This window comes from Lethenteron reissneri, chromosome 37 (genome assembly GCF_015708825.2).
Source record: "Lethenteron reissneri isolate LAM-NWPU_2019-01 chromosome 37, ASM1570882v1, whole genome shotgun sequence".
NCBI lineage: Eukaryota > Metazoa > Chordata > Hyperoartia > Petromyzontiformes > Petromyzontidae > Lethenteron > Lethenteron reissneri.
In genome coordinates, this window is record NC_083815.1 from 1921318 (window position 1) to 1943691 (window position 22374).

Consider the following 22374-nt stretch of genomic DNA (forward strand, 5'->3'; position numbering starts at 1 on the left):
GGTCAAGTGCTGTTAGCGAGCCCCTATGAAGGCCGGCACGGTACGCCAGGTTGTGGGTGGCCAGCACCACGCACGGTCGCCCTAGTAACGATCTTTACAAACAGCACCAGGTACTAATTTGAGGCTGAGTCGAGCTAGACGAGGCCCGGGACCGGTTCATTTAATCGTCACTGGCCGTGAGCGGAAATCGAACTCGGGTCGCAACACAACCGCTCCCCGTAGGTACGCACACACACATATACACACAAAGAGGCAGACACACGGAAACAAAACACACCCTCACGTAGACACAAGCGCACGCCAGTCAATATTCACAGTGCCTGTCTCCTCTCGCTCTGTTAACAAACTCTCAAGTCATAACCAGCTCACGTCAGCCTCGATCAAGCCGAGTTTGTTTGACGAGTCGGAAAGCGGAGTTTGTCGCGTGTTCTCATCACAGCCCTGTGTGTGTGATATATCTGTTGTTTTATTTCCATCATTATTACTTCTCTCGATAGGACAGAGGTGGTGCAGATGAAATTACATAAACCTCTGCACCCGTGGCACCGCACCACAGGAAGGGGAGTCGAGCCCTGGTACGCGAAAGGGTAGCAGTCAGGGGGGTGAGGGGGGGGGGCAGGGTTAGGGTGAGGGGTTTAGGGGGGGGGGGTGCAAGCTGAGTGGGAACGGGCAGCTATGGGGACGCAAGTGCCAGAGACGGGCAACGATGAGGGCAGGACTCAAGATGAACAGCAGGGAGAGAGGAAGAGCGCAGGGCAGGAAGAGGAGTAGGAAGAGGGGGAAATGATGTCGGGGATGGTGAGGGTGTGGTGAGGATGAGAGGGAAGGAAGAGAGAATGGAAGGGGCGATCCGAAGTGAGCTGCATGGAGGAACAGCGTCTGTTTTCGCAGTGGGCGGGGGTTCATAGTGGGCGTGGTCAGGAACAAGTCACGTGCTTCACGGGAGGCTTGAGCTGATTTAGAGATAGTTGGGTACAAAACCAATGAACAAGTCATCCTTGCGAAGCGCCCAATCTCGTCGGATCTCGGGAAGCTCGCAACTCCGAAATCGGTTGCGTTCACTCGCTCACACCTTTATCCTTCCTGTATCCTTCAAACCCTTTTCCTCCGGAGGGTTTTATATTTCTCGTGTTCTCTGCGTGACGTTAATGCACCCGTTCGAGAGTTATGTGCTGTAAAGCGAGAGGTTCGGCGGGGTAGTGGCGGGGGTGGTGGTGGTGGTGGTGCGTGTTGTTGTTGTTCTTTGCTTCGGGAGCAGTAAATGGTAGCAGATGGTTGCTGCTTTTTTTATTCTTCTCACAGCCGCCGTTCCCGTTGAGACCACCGCGGTAATTAAAGACAATGAAAGATGGACCGCGGGTGGATCGATAAATCAATGGTTGCATCGGGAAGTAGACCTCTCCCAAGAAGATGGTGATGGTGATGATCAGTTCCGCACCGCGCTCGCGCGCGCTGTACGCGTGGATGGCGAGCGAAGCGTCGTCCCGTGCGCATCGCTCCGTTTCAGGGGTTAGAAAAAGTCTCTGGAAGCCGGTCTCAAGTAAGCCAGAATTCTGGGAGATCCGACCTATTCGAGTTGTCCATTCGTGCGTATTGAAGTGCGGCTTTTCGGGTTGGGCTACGTGGCGTTTGTTGTGGTGGTTGTTGTTGTTGTTGATCATTTATTCCGTCCAACTTTCGCCGCCGACGACTGCGGGGCAACTTCGGCAGTGGCATCGTTTCAACTCTCGGACAAGCGGCACTCGGGTGGCAATCGTCGTGTGAAGAAAGCTCACGCCTTCATGCAATGACGACGTACTAATGAAATTACTACGTTTCAATTCAGTGTGTGAGTTTATAATTCCGTGCGAATGCAAAGCGTGGCTGTAGCTTGCAGTGGATCGATCATGGCTGCCGATAAACTGTGTGCGGTTTAATTATTTGCAGTAATCAGAGCGACTCTTACGCCAATTAGTGTGGCTTCAGAGATGTTTACTGTTTGTGTATAGTTTGGCGTTCAAAATATAAAATTAAATAGCCCAGCATTCGTCTCTCCAGATGATAATTCAAATTTTTAAAAACTTTTACCAATAAACTATTTGCCCTGGAGAGCCTCATTGAGTCTCAATTAAGACTTTTCTTCAGGAGGGAGGGCTCTGCTGCAGTGGGGTGTTTTCGCCAAATTCAAGAAACGAGAGTTTGTCTTTGTGGAGTGGGAGAAAGGCAGAGAACCCCGCAGGAAAGCGACGTCGCGTACGAGGGCATCACACTCAGCAGCCCTCCACGCCCAGAGGGACGAGGCCATCGCTCTCCTGCCATCGAATCCCACAACACTTGGTGGCCTCTTCTCAGCCAGTCTCCCATCCATTTGCCGAACCAGGATCAACCCCTCTGTTTCGCTTCCGAGACCGACCGAGCTCTGCGACACGCGCTGGGTTTGCGCCCTGTGTAGTTGTTGTTGTTGTTCGGCACGATGTCCGACGTTTCGCTGCACAGTGCCAGAAGAAGCAGCTTGCGCGTGGACAAAAATTCCCGCAGGTTACCGTGCTGACTGACAAGCGGTTGAATCTGAACACGCACCAGGCAGCTTGGCAGCACGATTAGCAGCAGCGGCAGCAGCATCAGCAGCATCAGCGGCATCAGCAGCAGCAGCGGCAGCAGCATCAGCAGCAGCATCAGCGGCAGCAGCAGCAGCATCAGCAGCAGCATCAGCAGCATCAACGGCAGCGACATTCGGTGCGATTTCTCAAATATCGGCTCCAGCCCAAAGAATTCTACCACCGCACCAGGGTATTCATTTAAGGCTGAGTCGACCTACTGCCACACGCACGCACGGTCACGCGCGCGCTCGCGATGCAGGGGGGGGGTGAGGGTGAGGGGGGAGGGGTGTGTGGGGGTTAGGGGGGAGGTGAGGGTGGGGGGAGGAGTGTGTGGGGGGTTAGGGGGAGTGTGTGGGGGTTAGGGGGGAGGTGAGGGTGGGGGAGAGGGTGTGTGGGGGTTAGGGTGGAGGTGAGGGTGAGAGGTGTGTGGGGGTTAGGGTGGAGGTGAGGGTGGGGGCTGTGTTCTGCGGGGACATCAAAGGCATCTCTGTCTGTGCACCCGCCCGAGGGGGCTGCTGTAGACACCGCGGGCACAAACAGCGGCAGCAGCGGCGGCAGCGTTCACACTTTCAAGTTTTCCTGCCCCCGTGACAAGTCCCTGTCTAATTTGCCGCTCCGTTCGAGGGCAGCTGCTCACGCTTTCTCCCTCCCAGCGGAGCGACGGGCGGATGATTTCGGGGGGGGGGGGCGGGGTGGATGGAGCACGTGGGGGGGGGGGAGAAGTAAGAAAAACGCGGCGCGACACGCGGACGGTGCCGACCAGCCCCCTGGGCCGCAGCCCGCAGGCTGATGAGCAGCCCCCCCTCCCACCCGTTGCCGGGGGGAGGGGGGCGGGGGGGAGCCGATGACTCCGTAACCGTAGCCAGTCGCCACTTGCGAGACCGGCCAAGGCGTCTACGGTGGAGCCGGCAAATGAGATGAGCCCCACTCCTCCCCCCGCCCGCTGACCCCACCAATGTTTGGCCTCTGGTTTGACTTGAAAGTTCGAGATCTCAGAGATGCCATCGAAAAAATGTACCGGGATAATACAAATGTCTTGTTACGGTGCAAATCAAGTCGGAGTCGTGTTGAAATGAGATTGAATGTCCTCGCTGGGTGGCGCCGAGCACAGGACGAATCTCTTACTCGCCGCTCTCGGGAGATCGAGCTCCTTGCTCCGGCATGAGAACACAACAAAAAGAAAAAAAAGAAAAATAAAAAAACGACGACTCACTCGCTCGCCCGACCGCGGGAGCAGCACAAACAAATCAGTCTCCAGCAGCCGCGCAATTATCCATGCCTCGTAACAAGGAGCCATTTCCGCGAATTCGGGGGGCCCTTGTCGTTGCCTCCGCTTCACCTGGCCCGCGCTCGGCCGCTGAACTACGGACGCGGGGAAACTTGATTGAATTTCGGCACCGTCGTAGTTTTGCTGAAAGCGGAATGAAGAAGAGAGAGAGAGAAAGACGCACATCGCGAAGAAGCGGGTTTAATGAAGCCGGGGGGATTATCGGACGTCGCGACCCCGTCTGAATCGAAGCGCACGGCGACCCGCGCAATTGTCTCCTCGACAATTCCAAAAAACGTTTTTTGTCAGGGTCTCGCATTGTCCCCTCGCATCGATCTCCGGGGCAAAGAATCCTTAACCATTGCGCGACTCCGTAAATTAGACTCCGCTGCGCGATAATTCGAAGTTTTTCTCCGCCTATTGTTCCGCCACCGCCAACCGCTGCGAGACGGGTATCGATCTCACGTCGAGGATGAACGTCGGGACGGCTACCGATGGCCTCGCGAGCGCCCGCGGGACCGGGGCAGGTTTCACGCCCAATTGGAAAGGACAGCACCCGCGCGTCCTGATCTCGAGGAGCAAAAATGACCTCTGGACTTCTGGCAAAGTAGCCGCGGCCACAATTCCCGCAAGTCTCAGTTGATGATCTCGGATGAGGTAGAGTAGAGGTCAAAGATTTTTTTTTTGTTGCAAAGGGGGACATCTGCTGCTGCTGCTGCTGCTAACGCGACACAGAGGGCTCGGCTAATGACCCGCAAGCACAGAGCACAAGTGCTCGCTATGCCCAATTGCTCTCAGAGCGTGAATTATGGCCGTGCTGTGAACATCAACACTGAAAAGCGGTCAATGCACCTGAGGTGGGGGTTAGTGGTTGGATTAGGCCCAGCGGTGCAGTTGCGCGTGAACCCTGTCGCCTGAGTTCGATTCCAGGCTACGCCCATCTGTGCACTCTCCTGTCTCTCATCTCACTCTACTCCCCTCCACGCACTTTCCTGCCTCTCATCTCACTCTACTCCCCTCCACGCACTCTCCTATCTCTCATCTCACTCCACTCCCCTCCACGCACTCTCCTGCCTCTCCCCCCTCATCTCACTCTACTCCCCTCCACGCACTCTCCTGCCTCTCCCCTCTCATCTCACTCTACTCCCCTCCACGCACTCTCCTACCTCTCCCCTCTCATCTCACTCTACTCCCCTCCACGCACTCTCCTACCTCTCCCCTCTCATCTCACTCTACTCCCCTCCACACACTCTCCTACCTCTCCCCTCTCATCTCACTCTACTCCCCTCCACACACTCTCCTACCTCTCCCCTCTCATCTCACTCTACTCCCCTCCACACACTCTCCTACCTCTCCCCTCTCATCTCACTCTACTCCCCTCCACACACTCTCCTACCTCTCCCCTCTCATCTCACTCTACTCCCCTCCACACACTCTCCTAACTCTCCCCGCAGCAGCTTCTGGCTCGTCATCCAACAAAGACGACCACTGCATCGCACGCTTCAGATGCGCTTCTGCGGCCGTCTGGAACGCTCTTCCTTCCAATATTAGGAAGCCACTGGAGCTATGCAGTTTGAAACCATCTAGATTGACAACTAATATCTATAGAACTGCGTTTTGTGTGGTTAGTTTGTTGTCCTTCGCCCGCACCTCCGATTAGCATGGTTGCTTACGTGCGGCGCAAAACAAGGTCAACACAAATTTCGATTTAAAGCTTTCGTGACTGCAGGGATTCATCTTCTTGGTTCTTTCGGTAAAGTCACGTAGAAGGGAAATAATAAAATAATAAAAATTTAACATCATAAAATATAATTCTCAATTCTGAGAATAAAATGCAATTCGCAAATCTGAGAATTGTATTTTATTATGTTTTATTTTTATTATTTTATTATTTCCCTTCTACGTGACTTTACCGAAAGAACCAAGAAAAAGGTCAACACACTTGCGTTTGTGTCCAGATGCTGTATAAATCCACGTTGCATTGCTTCGCATCGCGTGTGGGTGTGCGCGTTTGAATGAAAATGGGGGAGCGGCGGCGCAGTGGTTAGCGCACGACGCTACAAAACCCGGCAACCCCAGTTAGATTCCCGCTCGCGGCCAAAATCGGGGACGATTATCTGAACTGGTCCTCTCCTAGGTTGACTCAGTACCTAGTGCGGTTTGCGTAAACATCAGCACTGGGGAGACAAAGGCGGCCGGGCTTGGTGTTTGCCACCCACCCAATCGTTTGCCGTGTTTGGCCTTCACAGGTGCTGCTCGCTAACAACACTTGCCCCAATTGTGTATTGAGGCTATGGGGGGTTTCTTTGTCTTTGGTGAGTGCAAAAAAGTGCGGGCGTAATCATCCCAGCCTCTGGTGGGGCGACTGCATTTGCAAAGTGGGGGTGGGCGCAAGAAGTAAGTATTCTTAATAAATAAATAAACGTCGCGCTCTCTATATATAACGCGGTCCCGGTACCTTTGCAATTTAGAGTCGAATTATTCCTGCCGATTTTCTTTTTTGTAAAGGCAAGCGTTAAAGGTTAGGTGTCTCATTAAACGCGAGTTTTAAGCAAAACGCTATGCACACAGGCACGCACGGACACACACGCACGGACACACGCACACACGCACGCCCCACCACCTACAGCGCCACCCGTAATGCAGCCTGCATCCCCTGTGCCTCGTCAACCCCCCAACCCACCCCCCACCGCCCTCTTTAAACGCCTTAGACTGTTGGGGCGCAAGCGCTGTGCGTGGACCATCCATTAGGGCCGGCCCGGCACACAACGGGGTGGGTGGCCAGCACCACGCCCGGCCGCCTTCGTCTCGCGAGTGGCGGTGTTTACTTCACCGCACCAGGCACTCATCGGAGGCTGAGTAGATCTCGGGGGGGGGGCCTAAGACCGGTTCAGATAATCCCCACCGGTGTTAGCCGTGAGCGGGAATCGAACTCGGGTTCGTCGGGGGTTCGAAGAGCAGCGCGCTAACCGCTGCACCACCGCTCCCCACACTCGCACACACTGTCGCACGCGTGCGCTCCGACGTGCACCCGCGTGTGCACGCGCACACGCGGGTGCACGCGCACACGCGGGTGCACGCGCACACGCACTCTAGCACTGTGCGTGGAGCGCACCGCTTTGTGATATTCGGTACATGAGGTCAGTGCTAGTTGACACGACCTGCTGCGCTCCCACTATGACTCGCAATGCCCAGACAAATCCTTCATTAATTCTTTTTTTTCCAGGGGAATTTCGTTTTCTCGTCCGCGGCCCGGTGTCTAAGGGTTGTGCGCGTTATGTCGTTACGGGTTTCGCCCGGTAAACGATTCAAAGCGGGGATGGGGAGGACGTATTAGCCGATCGTTAAAGGGGGTTGATCTCTGTCAAATACGGCACGAAATAGTATTACAACTTTCTGCAGGAACACGCGTGCGCATCGCGTGCTTGTGAATAATTGTTTTGATAACTATCAGCAGTGAATTTCAGAGTCTGGTTGGTACTTGTATGGGTGACCACCACGACCACCGGTAGGGCTTGCCAGGTGCTGTAGGCGTGGTGCTTGCGAGGAGTGACCAGGAGATGACGGTGCTGAGTCTCTTCCCCTCGTCGACAGAAGCCATGCAATGTCCCGGCGCACGACGCTTCCATTGTCCCGGCCGCTGATTCAGAGCGCTCGCTCCTCCCCAGTGGCAGTCGGCAAGAGAAGGTGGTGCCGTTGCGGAGTTTGTTTATAGATATTATAATTATTGTTATTTCATAATATTGATAATAACTAGCATTTATAGTAATGTTACTAATTATCACTCTGTAACACGATTGTTGTTCCTGGGTAGTAAGTGTTATTTTTTAAATGCTTATGCCTAAAAATTACAGAAAATGGCTATTATTCCCCACAAACTTTGCTTTTGTTACCAGAAATTTACGTGAAGGAATGACACAAATGCACACCACGATTTCTCATTGAAAATAGGTAAATTTCAAACTATCACTGTCCTGGTCACAAAAGCAAAGTTTGTGGGCAATAATAACGATTTTCTGTAAATTTAAGGCATCAGCAATTAGAAAATAACACTTACTACCCAGGAACAAAACAGTTTTTTTGTTACACAGTTATTAATTATATTATAGTTATTATATCCTTATATATTAATCCAGGTAAAGACTCTCGGACTCAAATCTGTGTTTTTTCCCGTGAATAGCTGAATTTAGATGTACAGCAGTGTTTGAGCGAGTGTGTGACTTGTGTTTACTCGAATGTAGATTGTGTGTGTGTGGACGTGGAGTGGTGGTCGTGTCGTGGTTGGCGCTACGCTGCGCTACGAACCCGGCCACCCGAGTTCGATTCCCGCTCACGGCCCACACCGGTGACGATTATCTGGGGCTCCCCGAAGTCGACGTGTTGCGGTGTGTAAACACCCTCGACTCGGGAGACAAAGGCGGCCGGGTGTGGTGCTGTCCACCCACCCCATCGTGTGCCGTTACGCCATTCATAGGGGCTGGCTAACAGCGCTTGCCCCAACAGTCTGTTGAGGCTATACGGGGGATCTGTGTCTTTGTTTGTGTGACTGAGCGAATGAGTGAAGACAGGTCAAGCTGCCACTATTAGCCTCCCTCCCGCCAGAATCAAATTTATAAAGAGCATCTCCACAGCAACCTACACATACGCGTGTGTACGTGGGTGTGAGTGTGTGCGCGTGTGCGCGTGTGTACTTGTACGTGGGTGTGAGTGTGTGTACGTGGGTGTGAGTACGTGGGTGTGAGTGTGTGTACGTGTGTGAGTGTGTGTACGTGTGTGTAGGTGTGTACGTGTGTGTACGTGTGTGTACGTGGGTGTGAGTGTGTGCGTGTGTGTACGTGGTTGTACGTGGGTGTGAGTATGTGTACATGTGTGGGTGTGTGTGCATGTGTGTTGTACACGACCCGAGTTTGATTCCCGCTCACGGATATTTCAAGCGGTCTTGGACCTCCCCTAGGTCGGCTCAGCCTTAAACACGAGTACCTGGTGCGTTGTTTAAACCAACGCATCGGGTAGACTAAGAAAGTCGGGCGTGGTGTTGGACAGCCTTCATAGGTGCTACTCGCTAACAGCACTTGCCCGAACATTCTGGTAAAGGCTATACGGGGAATCGCTGTGTGTGCGTGTGTGTGCGTGTGTGTATGTATGTGTGTGTACGTGCGTGTGTGCCTATGTGCGTGTGTGTATGTAGGCCGTGTCAGTTCAGACGCAAGGCACCGTTGGCCACGTTTTCCACCCTGACCACCGCGCAAGATGATTATAATATTGCGCTTGCTAACCCAGGAAAGTCTCACTGAGTCTCAAGGCTCCTTTCCAGGAGAGTCCTGCGGGGCAATGTTTCTCCTGCCTTGTGTGATCCCCATTGAGTAATACGCTGCGGGTATTTTGGGATGTTGTGGCCGACATCAGTGAGATTGTGTGGAGTTTGTTGTTGTTGTTGTTGTTCTCCATCCATGGGAGGAAATCGGAGAACCCATTAAGAAGCCACACAAAAAGGTGCCCGACTCGGGAATCGAACCCAGGCTGTTCTCGCTGCGAGGCAGACGTTGCACGATTGTGCCATCCTGCCGCTACCCAACCAAAACTTATTAAGTCGATGCTGACTCAGAGCCTTTCCCTTATTGCTTTGGCCGGCTTATGGCTCTTTAAATGCAATGCCCAAGCGCCGGGCACAGCGGGTCGCACGCCTCCGCCACATTCTGCCAGGCAGCAGCGACGCCGCCGGCGTGATCGTTGGTCATAGCGAGCGGGCACTCCTATAGAACGCGGCGTCAAAATCTTACGAGACTGATCTTGGCTGCAAACGAAGATTACTTGGAGGAAGGCAACGAACAACTAACGCTGCTCCACGTGCGACGAGCTGGCTGAAAATGCACGGCAACCTATCGGCGGGTTCCTAAAGGAAAGTCGAATAACCTCGACTCTAAACGTCGGTCGTTAATCATCATCGGCAGCAGGAGTAGCAGAATCAGCAGCCACCACGCTCAATCCACTTCTGAACGATGAGGGTCTCTCCCCAAGCCGCCACCACCACCACCATCGCCCCTCACGATGCTGCGATGTTACAATCCGCTCAGCAAGTGCGCAGCGCGAGCTGATGTCACCATCGCTCCATTCTCTGGGACGCAGACAGAATTCCATTCCCTGGCTGCCACGTGATTGTTTATCGTCGACGATGTGCGGCGCGGGCTGTCCCGAACTCGCTTCCTTCCCTTTAACGATGTCATTCACCTCCTGCGTGCGTTCTCTAATCCACGTGCCCTGCGTCTCTCAAAGTAATTCCGATTCGTTGCCGCTCGTCATCGGCAACGATTCTTCGCCGGTCCCATAATGGAGATAATCAAAATATTACTTCTCTTTACCATGCAAGGCATTCTATTCTACGTTGGTGATTCCAAGTACCTTTCGGATAAATGTACCTGTGTTATAACCAGGGTTTACCCCAGCAACAGTTGGACACTGATCGTGCTGTCTGTGGCTCAATTCTTTATACGCACGCTCCTGAATTTCCCTGCCGGGCGCATAAAATTTGCTCGTAACGAAAAAAATAAAATCAACACTGCCGTAAAGGAAGAAGAGAAAAAAAAACTCACCATAATTCTTTCGCCATGGGTTGATATTAAAAATGCGAGCGGAATATCTTTTCATTCGACACATTTAGCACTTAATCGCTAAAAGATTTTAATGGAATGTCACTAGCAGTGCCAGGCTGAGGATGATACAATAAACGCTCAATGGAACGGTAAGGGCAAATTAGCCGCTGAGGTACAGCCAATTTTATGGCCGTCCCCATAATGACTTCACTTCCATGGCCGGTAATTACAATTGAGCTAGGTAAACGGAGGTGTTGGGCCAGAGACAGCCTGCTGGATCCTGCCTATGCCTCCTTGAAACCATATCGTGTGTGCGGTGACTGGCGCAGAGCTGGGATATCCAATTACTTAACGGAATCTATTCACGATCAAACAGATTATTTGGCGATGCCGCTGCTGCAAGTGGTGCCAGAACACAAACTGACAAACCCAACACGTTTGTCTCTAACAATGTGTGGCCTTAAAATAAAATGTGTGGCATTTCGAACGATGGTCCTTCCCCATTATCGCGCAAAATACGTTGACTTTTTTTGCATATCCGAGATCAACATGAAGACAACATCACCAGTAGCGGAACGAGCCTAGGTTTCCACCCTCGTTGGTGGTCAATGCTACGCGTTGGGGCACCCCTCTGACGAGCACCACGAGATTTGTTTTCATCAACAGTGTCAAACAACGACGACTTCTGTGATGATGTGATTAGGCAGGAGGAGCCGCGATATGTCGTTACGACACCACTGATGATGTAGTTACTACGCCACTGATAATGTAGTTACTACGCCACTGATAATGTAGTCACTACACCACTGATAATGTAGTCACTACACCACTGATAATGTAGTTACTACGCCACTGATAATGTAGTTACGACGCCACTGATAATGTAGTTACTACGCCACTGATAATGTAGTTACTACACCACTGATAATGTAGTTACTACACCACTGATAATGTAGTTACTACGCCACTGATAATGTAGTTACTACGCCACTGATAATGTAGTTACTACACCACTGATAATGTAGTTACTACGCCACTGATAATGTAGTTACTACGCCACTGATAATGTAGTCACTACACCACTGATAATGTAGTCACTACACCACTGATAATGTAGTTACTACGCCACTGATAATGTTGTCACTACACCACTGATAATGTAGTCACTACACCACTGATAATGTAGTTACTACGCCACTGATAATGTAGTCACTACACCACTGATAATGTAGTTACTATACCACTGATAATGTAGTCACTATACCACTGAAAATGTAGTCACTACGCCACTGATAATGTAGTTACTATGCCACTGACAATGTAGTCACTATACCACTGATAATGTAGTTACTACACCACTGGTAATGTAGTTACTACACCACTGATAATGTAGTTACTACACCACTGATAATGTAGTTACTACACCACTGATAATGTAGTCACTACGCCATTGATAATGTAGTTACTACGCCACTGATAATGTAGTCACTACACCACTGATAATGTAGTCACTACGCCACTGATAATGTAGTTACTATGCCACTGGTAATGTAGTTACGACACCACTGATAATGTAGTTACTACACCACTGATAATGTAGTCACTATGCCACTGATAATGTAGTTACTATACCACTGATAATGTAGTTACTACACACTGATAATGTAGTTACTACGCCACTGATAATGTAGTCACTACGCCACTAATAATGTGGTTACTACACCACTGATAATGTAGTTACTACGCCACTTATAATGTAGTTACTACGCCACTGATAATGTAGTTACTACGCCACTGATAATGTAGTTACTACACCACTGATAATGTAGTTACTACACCACTGATAATGTAGTTACTACACCACTGATAATGTAGTTACTACGCCACTGATAATGTAGTTACTACGCCACTGATAATGTAGTTACTACACCACTGATAATGTAGTTACTACACCACTGATAATGTAGTTACTACGCCACTGATGATGTAGTTACTACGCCACTGATAATGTAGTTACTACGCCACTGATAATGTAGTTACTACACCACTGATAATGTAGTTACTACACCACTGATAATGTAGTTACTACGCCACTGATGATGTAGTTACTACGCCACTGATAATGTATGACAGTGCGGAGTGGCTCCCACTCCGTCTGCGAGGCAGATTTCTCCAGGTCCTCCGGTTTTACTCCATCATGCCGACAACTCATTTCGGGTGAACAGAAACTCAGGTTTTCGTCGCCAGTACTGAGCGAATATTTGTTTTTAGTTGAAGTTTAGGCCACGTGATGGTAGTAGTGTTAATGCAGTCATGAACCCTCCACCAGACTGGTCGCGGTTACACGGATGTTGTTATTCGTATTTGCGCGATGGTACCGATGCATCGAAGGAGCTCCGAGTACATTTCAGACGTGGAAATTCCTGACCCGCCGGTGATGTTTATTGGTCGGAGTTTCGCTCGATCCATCGGCAAGTGCGCAACTGTTGTATCTTCGTAAACTCCCCTCCGATTCTGCACTGTTGGCTACGTACGGTGCGAAGGAAGTTCAACGTGCGTACAGACAACCTCGTTGGATTGGCGGAGGAAGAACCACAGGAATGTTGGCGTCAAACTCGCGCAAATTTTTTGACCAAGCATCCGAATGCAGGAGCCTCCTGGAAAGTAGAAAATAAAGTCTTACTTGAGTAAATCAGGGGCATGATCAAACGCATAGTTACTTTTCTTTGATGCTCGTTAGGAGTGACATTTATTTTGCTTCGTGAAAATGAATTCGACTGCTGAGCGAAGGCAATAGCGCCACAGGTGGAGACGCATAGCTCTCCAACATGGCACGATTCAAAACTGGGCCCTCCATGAAGTGGAATTTGCATAATTATGGGATGGCAATGACTCCAACCTTCATCTTTGACTAATTTTGCCTTCTAACTTTACCATCGCCGCCTTGCCACGACGATGAACGAGTGTCTGTCCAGAGCTCTCGGCGTTGGAGAACGGCTCGCTGAAAGAGATATCACAGATGCACGTCTGAGATCCCTTCAAGTGGCATCTTATCCACGTGGTTAGGAAGTGCTGCTCTCTCCCGTATACCGATAAATAGTCGCACGGCAATCACTTTGTGTATTCTAAGAGCTGAAATTTAAGTCAAATTGAGTGCAAATTCCAGTTTAAAATGATCGGGGGAAGGTGGGGAGTGTTGCGTGTGCGGGCATTGTTGAGATCATCAACCCACTGCACCTACAAACTAACATGAATTACCAGCGGCTGAAACCCAGATTTGAACCGAGGATATCAGTAGTGTGGGCTGAGTGACCCGACTCCTGACCCACTTCACTCGTCCTCTTCCCATTCCTCACCACGACTTCTCACCAGGGCCGAATTACATCCAAGTCTGTCTTGAGTCGGTTAAGTCAGAACGTATTTACCTTCCCGGCACACCACACCCAGTATACAAACTCGCTGTGGCCACCACTCGTTGTCAAGTGCCACCTTCTCGAGTCTGCCCAGCAAACATTTGATGTGGAAATGTTAAGCCGGGGCCCGGAACCACAACTTTCACCGCGGCCAGAATCCCACGCAAGTCAGATTTCCCATACATCTCACCCCAGTTTTACTTTTTGTTATTTCACCCCTCCTCGTCACGCTGTGTTGTTGATTGTGCCGCGCGTGCGGTGCCCGCGTGTGACATCCCCGTGCCAGGTGTTGACCAGAGAGTCACCAGCTGCCAACTCGGCGGATTTCTCTCTCCGATGGCCCCACGTGGTGGTGCACAATGGGCGGCTCAGCGCACGCTCGAAAGGCTCGCTAAACTATGAAACTATTACCCTTCATTACTTTACCAGATAAGGCCCACTGAGCTATGTAGCTCTTTTTCAGAAGAGACCTGGCATACAAATGATAGCTCAACGAAGTGGCCTCTCATCACGTGGAAATGTAGAGCAGGCACATTCTCTAACCGCGTGTTGTTCATTCTGAATGTGGAGGGAACAACACGAGAACCCGGAGAAAACCCCACGCGACCACGGGGAGAGAGACACGTGCAAACTCAAAACATACCAGCAGGCGTCGGAGTCTGGCTCGAACCCACCACCACCTGTATACCAGGCGAGGTAGTTAACATCTCGCCACCGTGTCTACAACGGAGGCAGCTCTTTACAGAAGATGCAGAAGCCCCCCAAAACAAATCAACAAACGGCTCCTATCGTCTCGATCCACACGTTGGCTTCGTGTGTTCTGGGCTGATCGGCAAGAGTTTGAAGCTGTGTTAAAGGCACGTACACAGGGCTTCATGCAGCCCAGGCAATGTCTCCTCTGACCTCCTTGAGAACAATGTTCCTGTCCCGTGTCTTATATCCACTACACAGAGCCAGCGCCTTGTAGTTACTGGGAGAGCGATAGAGCGAGGGCGATCTTGGGAATGTCTTCGTGTGATTGTGTTCATGTCTGTGGCTGCGCTACGAACCCGGCGACCCGAGTTCGATTCCCGCTCATGGCCCGCATCGGTAACGAGTATCTAAACCGGTCTTAGGTGACCTCCCCTGGGTCAACTCAGCCTTAAATGAGTACCTGCTGCGGTGTGCGTATAAAACATCAGCACCGAGGAGACAAAGGCGGCCGGGGGCGTGGCACTGTCCACCTACCCCACCACGTGGTGCACAATATAGACCTTCATAGGTGCTCGCTAACATCACTCACACGAACAGCCTTTGAGGACGAAAGGGGCTGATCCTTTGTCGTTTGTATTCTTGCACGCGCTGCTATCGAGCACCGATCGTGAAGGTCAGCGCGGCGCATTTGCCCACAGCAGTCCGGTAACGTCTCTGAGCGAAATCTGTGTCCGTGTTGTGTCCGTGTTGTGTCTGGCGTGTGACGGTGCAGTAGCAGCAGCAGCAGCAGCTGCGAGCTCAGAGTGTCCACCGACACCTCGGGGAGCATCACTCGCCAGCGACATGACGTCCTCCTTCAAGCTGGACTTCTTGTCGGACGGGATGTCCGGCCACGGCTCGGCTGAGCCCCTCTTGTGAGTAGCCCCCCCCCCAACACCATCGCCCCCCCGTGCCCCCCCTCCCGTGCACCACCCCTCCCCCCGTGCCCCCCTCCGTGCCCCACCCTTCCCCCCCCCCGTGCCCCCCGCCGCCGTCTCTGTCCACCCGGCATTGTAAATGAACAAAAAACTATTATTTGTATTTTACCAGGTGAGGCCCACTGCGCTATATAGCTCTCTTTTTTTTCAAAAGCCAGCTGGCCACAAATGATTGCTCAACGAGGTCGAAGGCTTATCGTCATCACGTGGACATTTCCAGCAGCCACATACTCTAAACGCTTGATGCTGATTGTAGATGTGGAGGAAACACCCCGAAGAATCCAGCGAAAATTCTATGCGACCACCGAGACAGAGAGACAAATACATGGGCGGCGTTAGTGTCGGGATCGAAACCCCACGACCTCTTGCACACCAGGTGAGGCACTTAACATTTCGACACCGTGGCATTCACCGCAGCGAGTTGATCAGGCCGCGTGCGGTGGGGTAAAGCGTGGGCACTCCCTCCTGCTCCCCCAAGACGTCTGGCCGGCGTGGAAGCCGAGGCCAAATTACTCCGAAGAGTTTCCCCTTAACCTCCACCCCCACCCACCCCTCCTAGTGGAGGCCTTTCCGCCAGCACAGGTGACAAGCGCAAGAGGCAATTGCAGGGCTGCTCCTTTGCCTCTCCCGATTTCGTTTTGACGAGAGTCGAGGGGGTGGGGGGGGGTGGTGAATGTTGGCTCTTGATTTGATGGCGAATGGTTTCGGGGGCTACCTCCCCAGCCCTTGACGTTGCCATGCCCTTGACCTCCCCTGACCCGACCCCCACCCACATCCTCGTTCATTGAGCCCTTTATAAAAAACGAGAGGCCGTGGCTCGCTGTCGGCGAGGCTTCTGCGTGAGAAGCGACCTCGCCAGCGTTTGTTTTGTTTTTCTCTCAATGCCGCGACCCGCGCGCTTTATTACTGCGATGAGAAATACGACGGCACGGAATGCCGCGGCGATGCCCTTAATGCGAGGCGGGCCCTGGTGAATGGCGCTCGCTTGAACAATAATAAAAATGATCTTCATTATTATTAACATTTGTAAGGCGCGTTTTATCCGTGGATCCCACCAATGCGCCCCGTGTTAGGAAAGCAGGAAATAAACACAACCTTCCAGGTATGCGGCCAGAATTAGACGGGGGAGTGAAGGCCACGTTAAATGTGTGAGTATTCACGGCAGGACTTGAATAGCTCGAACAACTCTGTCTTTCGAACAAAGGCAAAAACACATTGTCCTGCGGAGGGAGCTGGTAGGAACGTTGGGTTGCTCGGTCAATGGCCAGGGTCAACGGCGGCGTGGTGTATTCCGCAAATATGCCTGACTGTGAGAGCGGGCACAAGCCGGCATGAGTAGGTTAAACGTTGAGTTTTATAAGGGCACCACGGGGTGACCAGCCCCTCCCCACCCAGCCCCAGCCCCTCCCACCCCCCACCCAGCCCCACTCTCCCCACCCAGCCCCTCCCAACCCTCCCCACCCAGCCCCTCCCCACCCTCCCCTCCCCTCCCCACCCAGCCCCTCCCTCTCCACCCAGCCCCTCCCATCCTCCCCACCCAGCCCCTCCCCACCCTCACCTACCCCACCCAGCCCCTCCCTGCACGACGGACGGACTGACACAATAATCCCATGTAGGCTGGTGTATCCAGGAAGTTCCTACCAGAACAATTCTCGCTCCACAGCCTGGGAGATGCGCAGTGGCCAAAGCCCCGTGACCTTCGGAGTCCTTAGAAGAAGCGCGCTCCGAAGTTCTTGGGGACACCTTTGGGAGTATAAATAAGTAATATAAAAAAAATAACTTTTTTTAAAAACGGCCAACACCGGTGACGATTATCTGAACCGGTCCCGGGCCTCCCCTAGGTCGACTCAGCCTCAAATGAGTATCTGGTGCGGTGTGTAAACATGCCACTAGGGAGACAAAGGCGGCCGGGCGTGGTGCTGGCCACCCACCCCCTCGTGTACCGTTCCGGCCTTCATAGGTGCTCGCTAACAGCACTTGCCCCTACAGTATGTTAAGGCTATACGGGGGATCTTTGTCTTTGTATCTGTGTGTGTGTCTGTACACGCCACCATCCACCGCCTGTGCGCTGACGAGCGGGACGTGCGTGGTTCATGGGTTGCGGTTTTTTTCGTCTTCTGCTTCGTTGTATTGGATTTGAGCGCGGCACTTGCCAGATGTTGTAAACTTTTTTGTTTACGAACAACAACAACAACAAAAGAGAGAGAGGGGAGCAGTAAACCCCCATTGGGTTGGAGGAAAGGGAAAGACGTCACCTTTCTGTTGGGCGCGTCGAGGTGTTTGTTTGTCCTCTTGTTTTGTTGGTTTTTAATTAGGTGTAATATTTAAAGAGCAGTCGCAACCTTTACTGGAGTTTAGTGCGGCTGTAGCATTGAGGGCGGAAGGCGGCATGGATCATAATTTGGGTTTTTGTGCGCGAGTGTGGGCGTGAGTTTGTGTGTGGGAGCGAGTGTGTGTGGGCGAGTGTGTGTGGTCGTGTGTGTGCGTGTGTATGTGTGTGTATGTATGTGTGGTCGTGTGTGTGCGTGTGTATGTGTGTGTGTATGTATGTGTGGGCGTGATTGTGCGTGCGAGTGTAGGGGAGCGGTAGTGTAGCAGTTAGCGCGCTACGCTATGAAGCTGGCGGCCCAAGTTCGATTCCCGCTCACGGCCAACACCAATAACGATTATTTGAACCGGTCCTGGGCTTCCCTTAGGTCGACTCAGCCTCAAATTAGTACCTGGTGCGATGTGTACAAGGGAGACAAAGGCGGCCGAGCGTGGTGTTGGCCATCCACTCCCTCGTGTGCCGTACCAACCTTCATAGGTGCTCGCAAACAGCACTTGCCCCAACAGTATGTTAAGGCTATACGGGGGATCTTTGTCTTGTATGTGCGAGTGTGATGAGTGTGATGAGTGTGACTGCGTGCATGTGCGGGGATTTCCGTCAAACCCACAATGAATGACACGGCATGGGGTGGCCGTCATCCAGCAGTGAATTTGACAAACGGCTGCAAATTATCCCCGTGCCATCATCATTATCATCATGACGATACACAAAACACGCGCGTACATTTGCCCCCCCCCCCCTTTTCTCCGCACCACGCACAAGCATCCCCCGGGTAATTTCCGCATCTCCTTTTAGAAGGTTGCGCCCGCGTGCGGAAGCGCTGACATCTCTCAAATCGTACCACTTTGAAGCCGCGTCGAGCGACGTGAAACATCTCAGCCGAGTGCGCGTGCACCTCGAGAGGAGGATGCGTCACTGTGGTCGCGAGGCGGAGAGCGCGGATTTAGAGAAGAGAACGCCGGCCGATGCCATCGCGTTGCCCGTTGTGTTCGGTGAAGCGAGTGGCTGGTTGCTTCGGGGGTTCAAGGACGCGACGCTGCGGGGGACGATGACACCCCGATAGTTGAAAATATCAACGTAGCGGGCACGAAGGACACGCCATAGTCCGGGAATAAGATGGAGCGATTACATCAAGTCGTGTGTGTAGCGGCTAGTGTAGCGGTTAGCGCGCTGCGCTAAGATACCCGGCGACCCGAGTTCGACTCAGCCTCAAATGAGTACCTGGTGCGGTGTGTAAACATCGCGGCTAGGGAGACAAAGGCGGCCTGGCGTGGTGCTCGTGTGCCGTGCCGGCCTCCATGGGTGCTACTCGCTAGCAGCACTTGCCCCGACAGTCTGCTCAGGCTACACGGGGGGTTTTGTAGCGGCTATGTGGACTGTTATCATTGTGTGTGTATGTTGAAACTTCCTTCGCATCGTACGTAGCCAACCGTGCTAATCGGAGCTGCGGGGGAAGGACAACAAACTAAACACGGAAGGCAGTTCTACGGAAATGAATTTTGTCAATCTAGATGATGATGATTTAAAAGTGCGTAGCTCCAGTGGCTTCCTGATATCGGAAGGAAGAGCGTTCCAGACGGCCACAGAAGTGCGTCTGAAAGCGCCGCGCGACGATGATGCGGTGACCGCCGCCTTTGTTCATCCAGCAGTGGCTGGAGCCTGGCTGCTGCTGCTGCTCCCTGCGTCTATAACAACAACAACAACACTAACAATGATAGTTTGTAACGTGCACAATTTTCACTTTCCCGAAGGCAGCGGACCCTGAGTCGAGGGGCCCAGCTCAGACATCCACTCAGTGAAAGTGAAATAAAAAGATGTCGCTTTTGAGAAGGCGCTTGAAGGCGAGTGTGGAATGTGTGGGGGGGGGGGTGTGACGGCGTTCCAGGTGGAGGAGGAGGAGGGGGGGGGGCAGACAACGGAAAAAAACGACGCGCGGCGATCGTGGTCCTGACTCTCGGTGTCGAGAGAGTTGCGGGAGAGTTCCGGGAGAGTTCTGGTGGTATGGAGGAGGTGGTGGGTGGTGTGTGGGGAGGGGCAGCCCAGGGTCTCACCGTTACACAGCGACGACGCGAGCCACCAAAAGTGCAGCAGTCGCCACCGAGCGAAAGTATCGCCTCGTTCCAGGGGAGGGTGCGGGTTGTCCCGGGGGCTCAACAACGCGAGGCATTATCCTGCTACGGCGGCGGGGCTTTGCGCAGATTTGGTGGTGGTGGCGGTGGTGGCGGTGGGGGGGGGGGGGTGCTGACTGATAAATCACCAGAGCGGCAGGAGTAATGAAGTCGAGTGACTCGCGCCGCCAGATGTTGGTGTTTGGAGAAGCAATTATCGCGCCGCTGTCACGGCGACAACCGCGGTGCTTTTTGCAGCCTTCTAACTTTTTTGTTTGACTGAGCACGTGGGCCACAAAGGCCCAACACGCGAAGCCGGCAGCAACAACATAAACATGATCAAAGTTGTTACATCGTCATCATCATCATCACCACCATTGTCATCACGATCACTTGGGGGCTCACGAAAGGGCACAGGGGAGGGACGGGGAGGGGTGGAGGGGCGAGGGAAGAGGACGACAATGGGCGACAGGGAAGCGCTGAGCCCGCACCCCTCGTGCCGTGGGACGTGGCCCTGCTGCCCAACCCACGCGCCTGGCGCTCCGGGGACGATGTTCGGCTGCGTGCCAGTTTGGTCGGCTGGGGCAAGGTCGCAGGGCGCCTCCTATTGGTCGGAGAGTCGCCTCGCTAGCCGGGGGCCACGCGAGAGGTGGGGGGGGGAGTAGTGGGGGGTGGTGGGGGGTGGTGTCGCTGCGTGACAAATCATTTGGCGGCGTCGTTTGAACTCGTTCATGTTTCAGTTGCCGAGGCTCTCAAGGAGTTGTCCTCCTTCGATGCCGTGGCTCGGTACAAATGAGGATTTGTCTCGCGAAAGTCGAGGGCTTTGTTGGGGGGGGGGCCCGCACTGGGGGGGGGGGGGGGTTGAAATGCCTGAGGGGGGGTGGAGGGGGGAGTAGGTGCGTGAACCGTGGGGCGTCTTCGCCACGCCTGACCACGCTGAACCGATGTCGGCCGCTCCTTGCAGATAAGTTTGAAGGAGAGGTCACGAGGTAGAGGTCAGAAGGCATCTGGCGACTGCTGCTGAGCCGAATCGGCGAGTCGGTTAAAATCTGGCGGAGTCGTACTCAGTGAAGCCCAGTGCCCCCCCCCCACCCCCACCCCCTACCGGGTGCAGTTGCATCGCCTACACACTCAATAGCTCCTGCGCCACACGTCGGCATATTTTAATTCTTCTGGTGAGAGTCTGTTGAGACCGCGAGTCTCTGTAAGAATGTCAGGCGCTTAGATGTTGCGTTAATCAAACGCGTAAAGAGGGAGGGGTGGTTCGGCGTTATGAGTGAACCCGGTGACTTGAGTTTGATTTACGGCGAACATCGGTGTCGCAGTGACATCGGAACGGGCCCTGGGTCCCCCACGACACCGACCCGCACCGAACAGAATGGCGAAGTATGGTCAAACAGCCCTCACGGCTGATCCGGAGTGGGTCAAGGCATGATACGAGTACGTATTATAATAAATACATTAATTAATCTTCTTGGTTCTTTCGGTAAAGTCTCGTAGAAGGGAAATAAAATAATAAATAATAAAACGTTATAAAATACAATTCTCACGACGTTTCGGCCACAACGCAAGCAGCCGTCTTCAGGTGAATTTACCGAAAGAACCAAAAAGATGAATCCCTGCAGACACGAAAGCTTTAAATCGAAATAAATTAATCTCATAAATCCACTAGAAATCAGGGCAATATGCTGCCTATATGTGGTAAGAGCAGAGCCGGCCCGCGACCTTTGGGGGCCCTAAGCAAAATTTGGTTGGAGGCCCCTTTGACCGTTTTAAGTAAGGCCTAAAGAAAAGCAATGACTACCTTATAACTATACTGTACATATTATATCTACTATGTTATTTTTAAATGTTTTAGTCTATTAAATTATGTTCTCTTACCGTAAGAGAACCATCGCACACGCACTAAAATCTATCGAACAGCTTGACGACCGGTTGATTGAGAGGGAGCAGTCGTGGTACACAAATGCTCCCGGGTTCGTGAGGGCTGTGAGCGAGTGGCGAGCGAGTGGTGCGTGCTGTGGGTGCCCTGGGAGTTGGCCCTCGCCAGCAAAGGCAGCTTGCTCCGACTTGACAGTTCAATTCCCAGGGCAGGCTCGTAGGAATGTTTTTATTTTTCGTGGAGGAATTAGCGAAACGCGCCGTCTGCCGTACAAAAACTGCCGCGGCCATACTAAAAACTTAGCGTACGCTATCAATAACTTCGTGTGTATGGTGTGTGGGGAGCGGTAGTGTAGCGGTTAGCGCGCTGCGCTACGAACCTGGCGACCCCGCTCACGGCCAACATCAGTTACGATTATTTGAAACTGTCCTGGACCTCCCCTAGGTCGGCTCAGCCTCAAATGAGTACCTGGCGCGATGTGTAAACATCGCCACTTGGGAGACAAATGCGGCCGGGCGTGGTGTTGGCCACCCACC

General features: G+C 52.7%; 1 protein-coding gene across 5 annotated transcripts in view; it reads left to right on the plus strand.

Annotated features, from left to right (window-relative positions):
• Positions 1-22374, plus strand: part of LOC133351378 (CUGBP Elav-like family member 1) — a 259928-nt gene that overhangs the window by 171282 nt on the left and 66272 nt on the right. For 4 of the 5 annotated variants that reach the window (XM_061566525.1, XM_061566527.1, XM_061566528.1 and 1 more), the window contains exon 3: positions 15315-15456. In XM_061566525.1, the coding sequence (XP_061422509.1) occupies positions 15386-15456 (71 nt within the window). In that variant the 5' untranslated portion in view covers positions 15315-15385. The remainder of the gene's footprint in view (positions 1-15314; positions 15457-22374) is intronic. The other variant, XM_061566526.1, reaches the window with a different exon arrangement.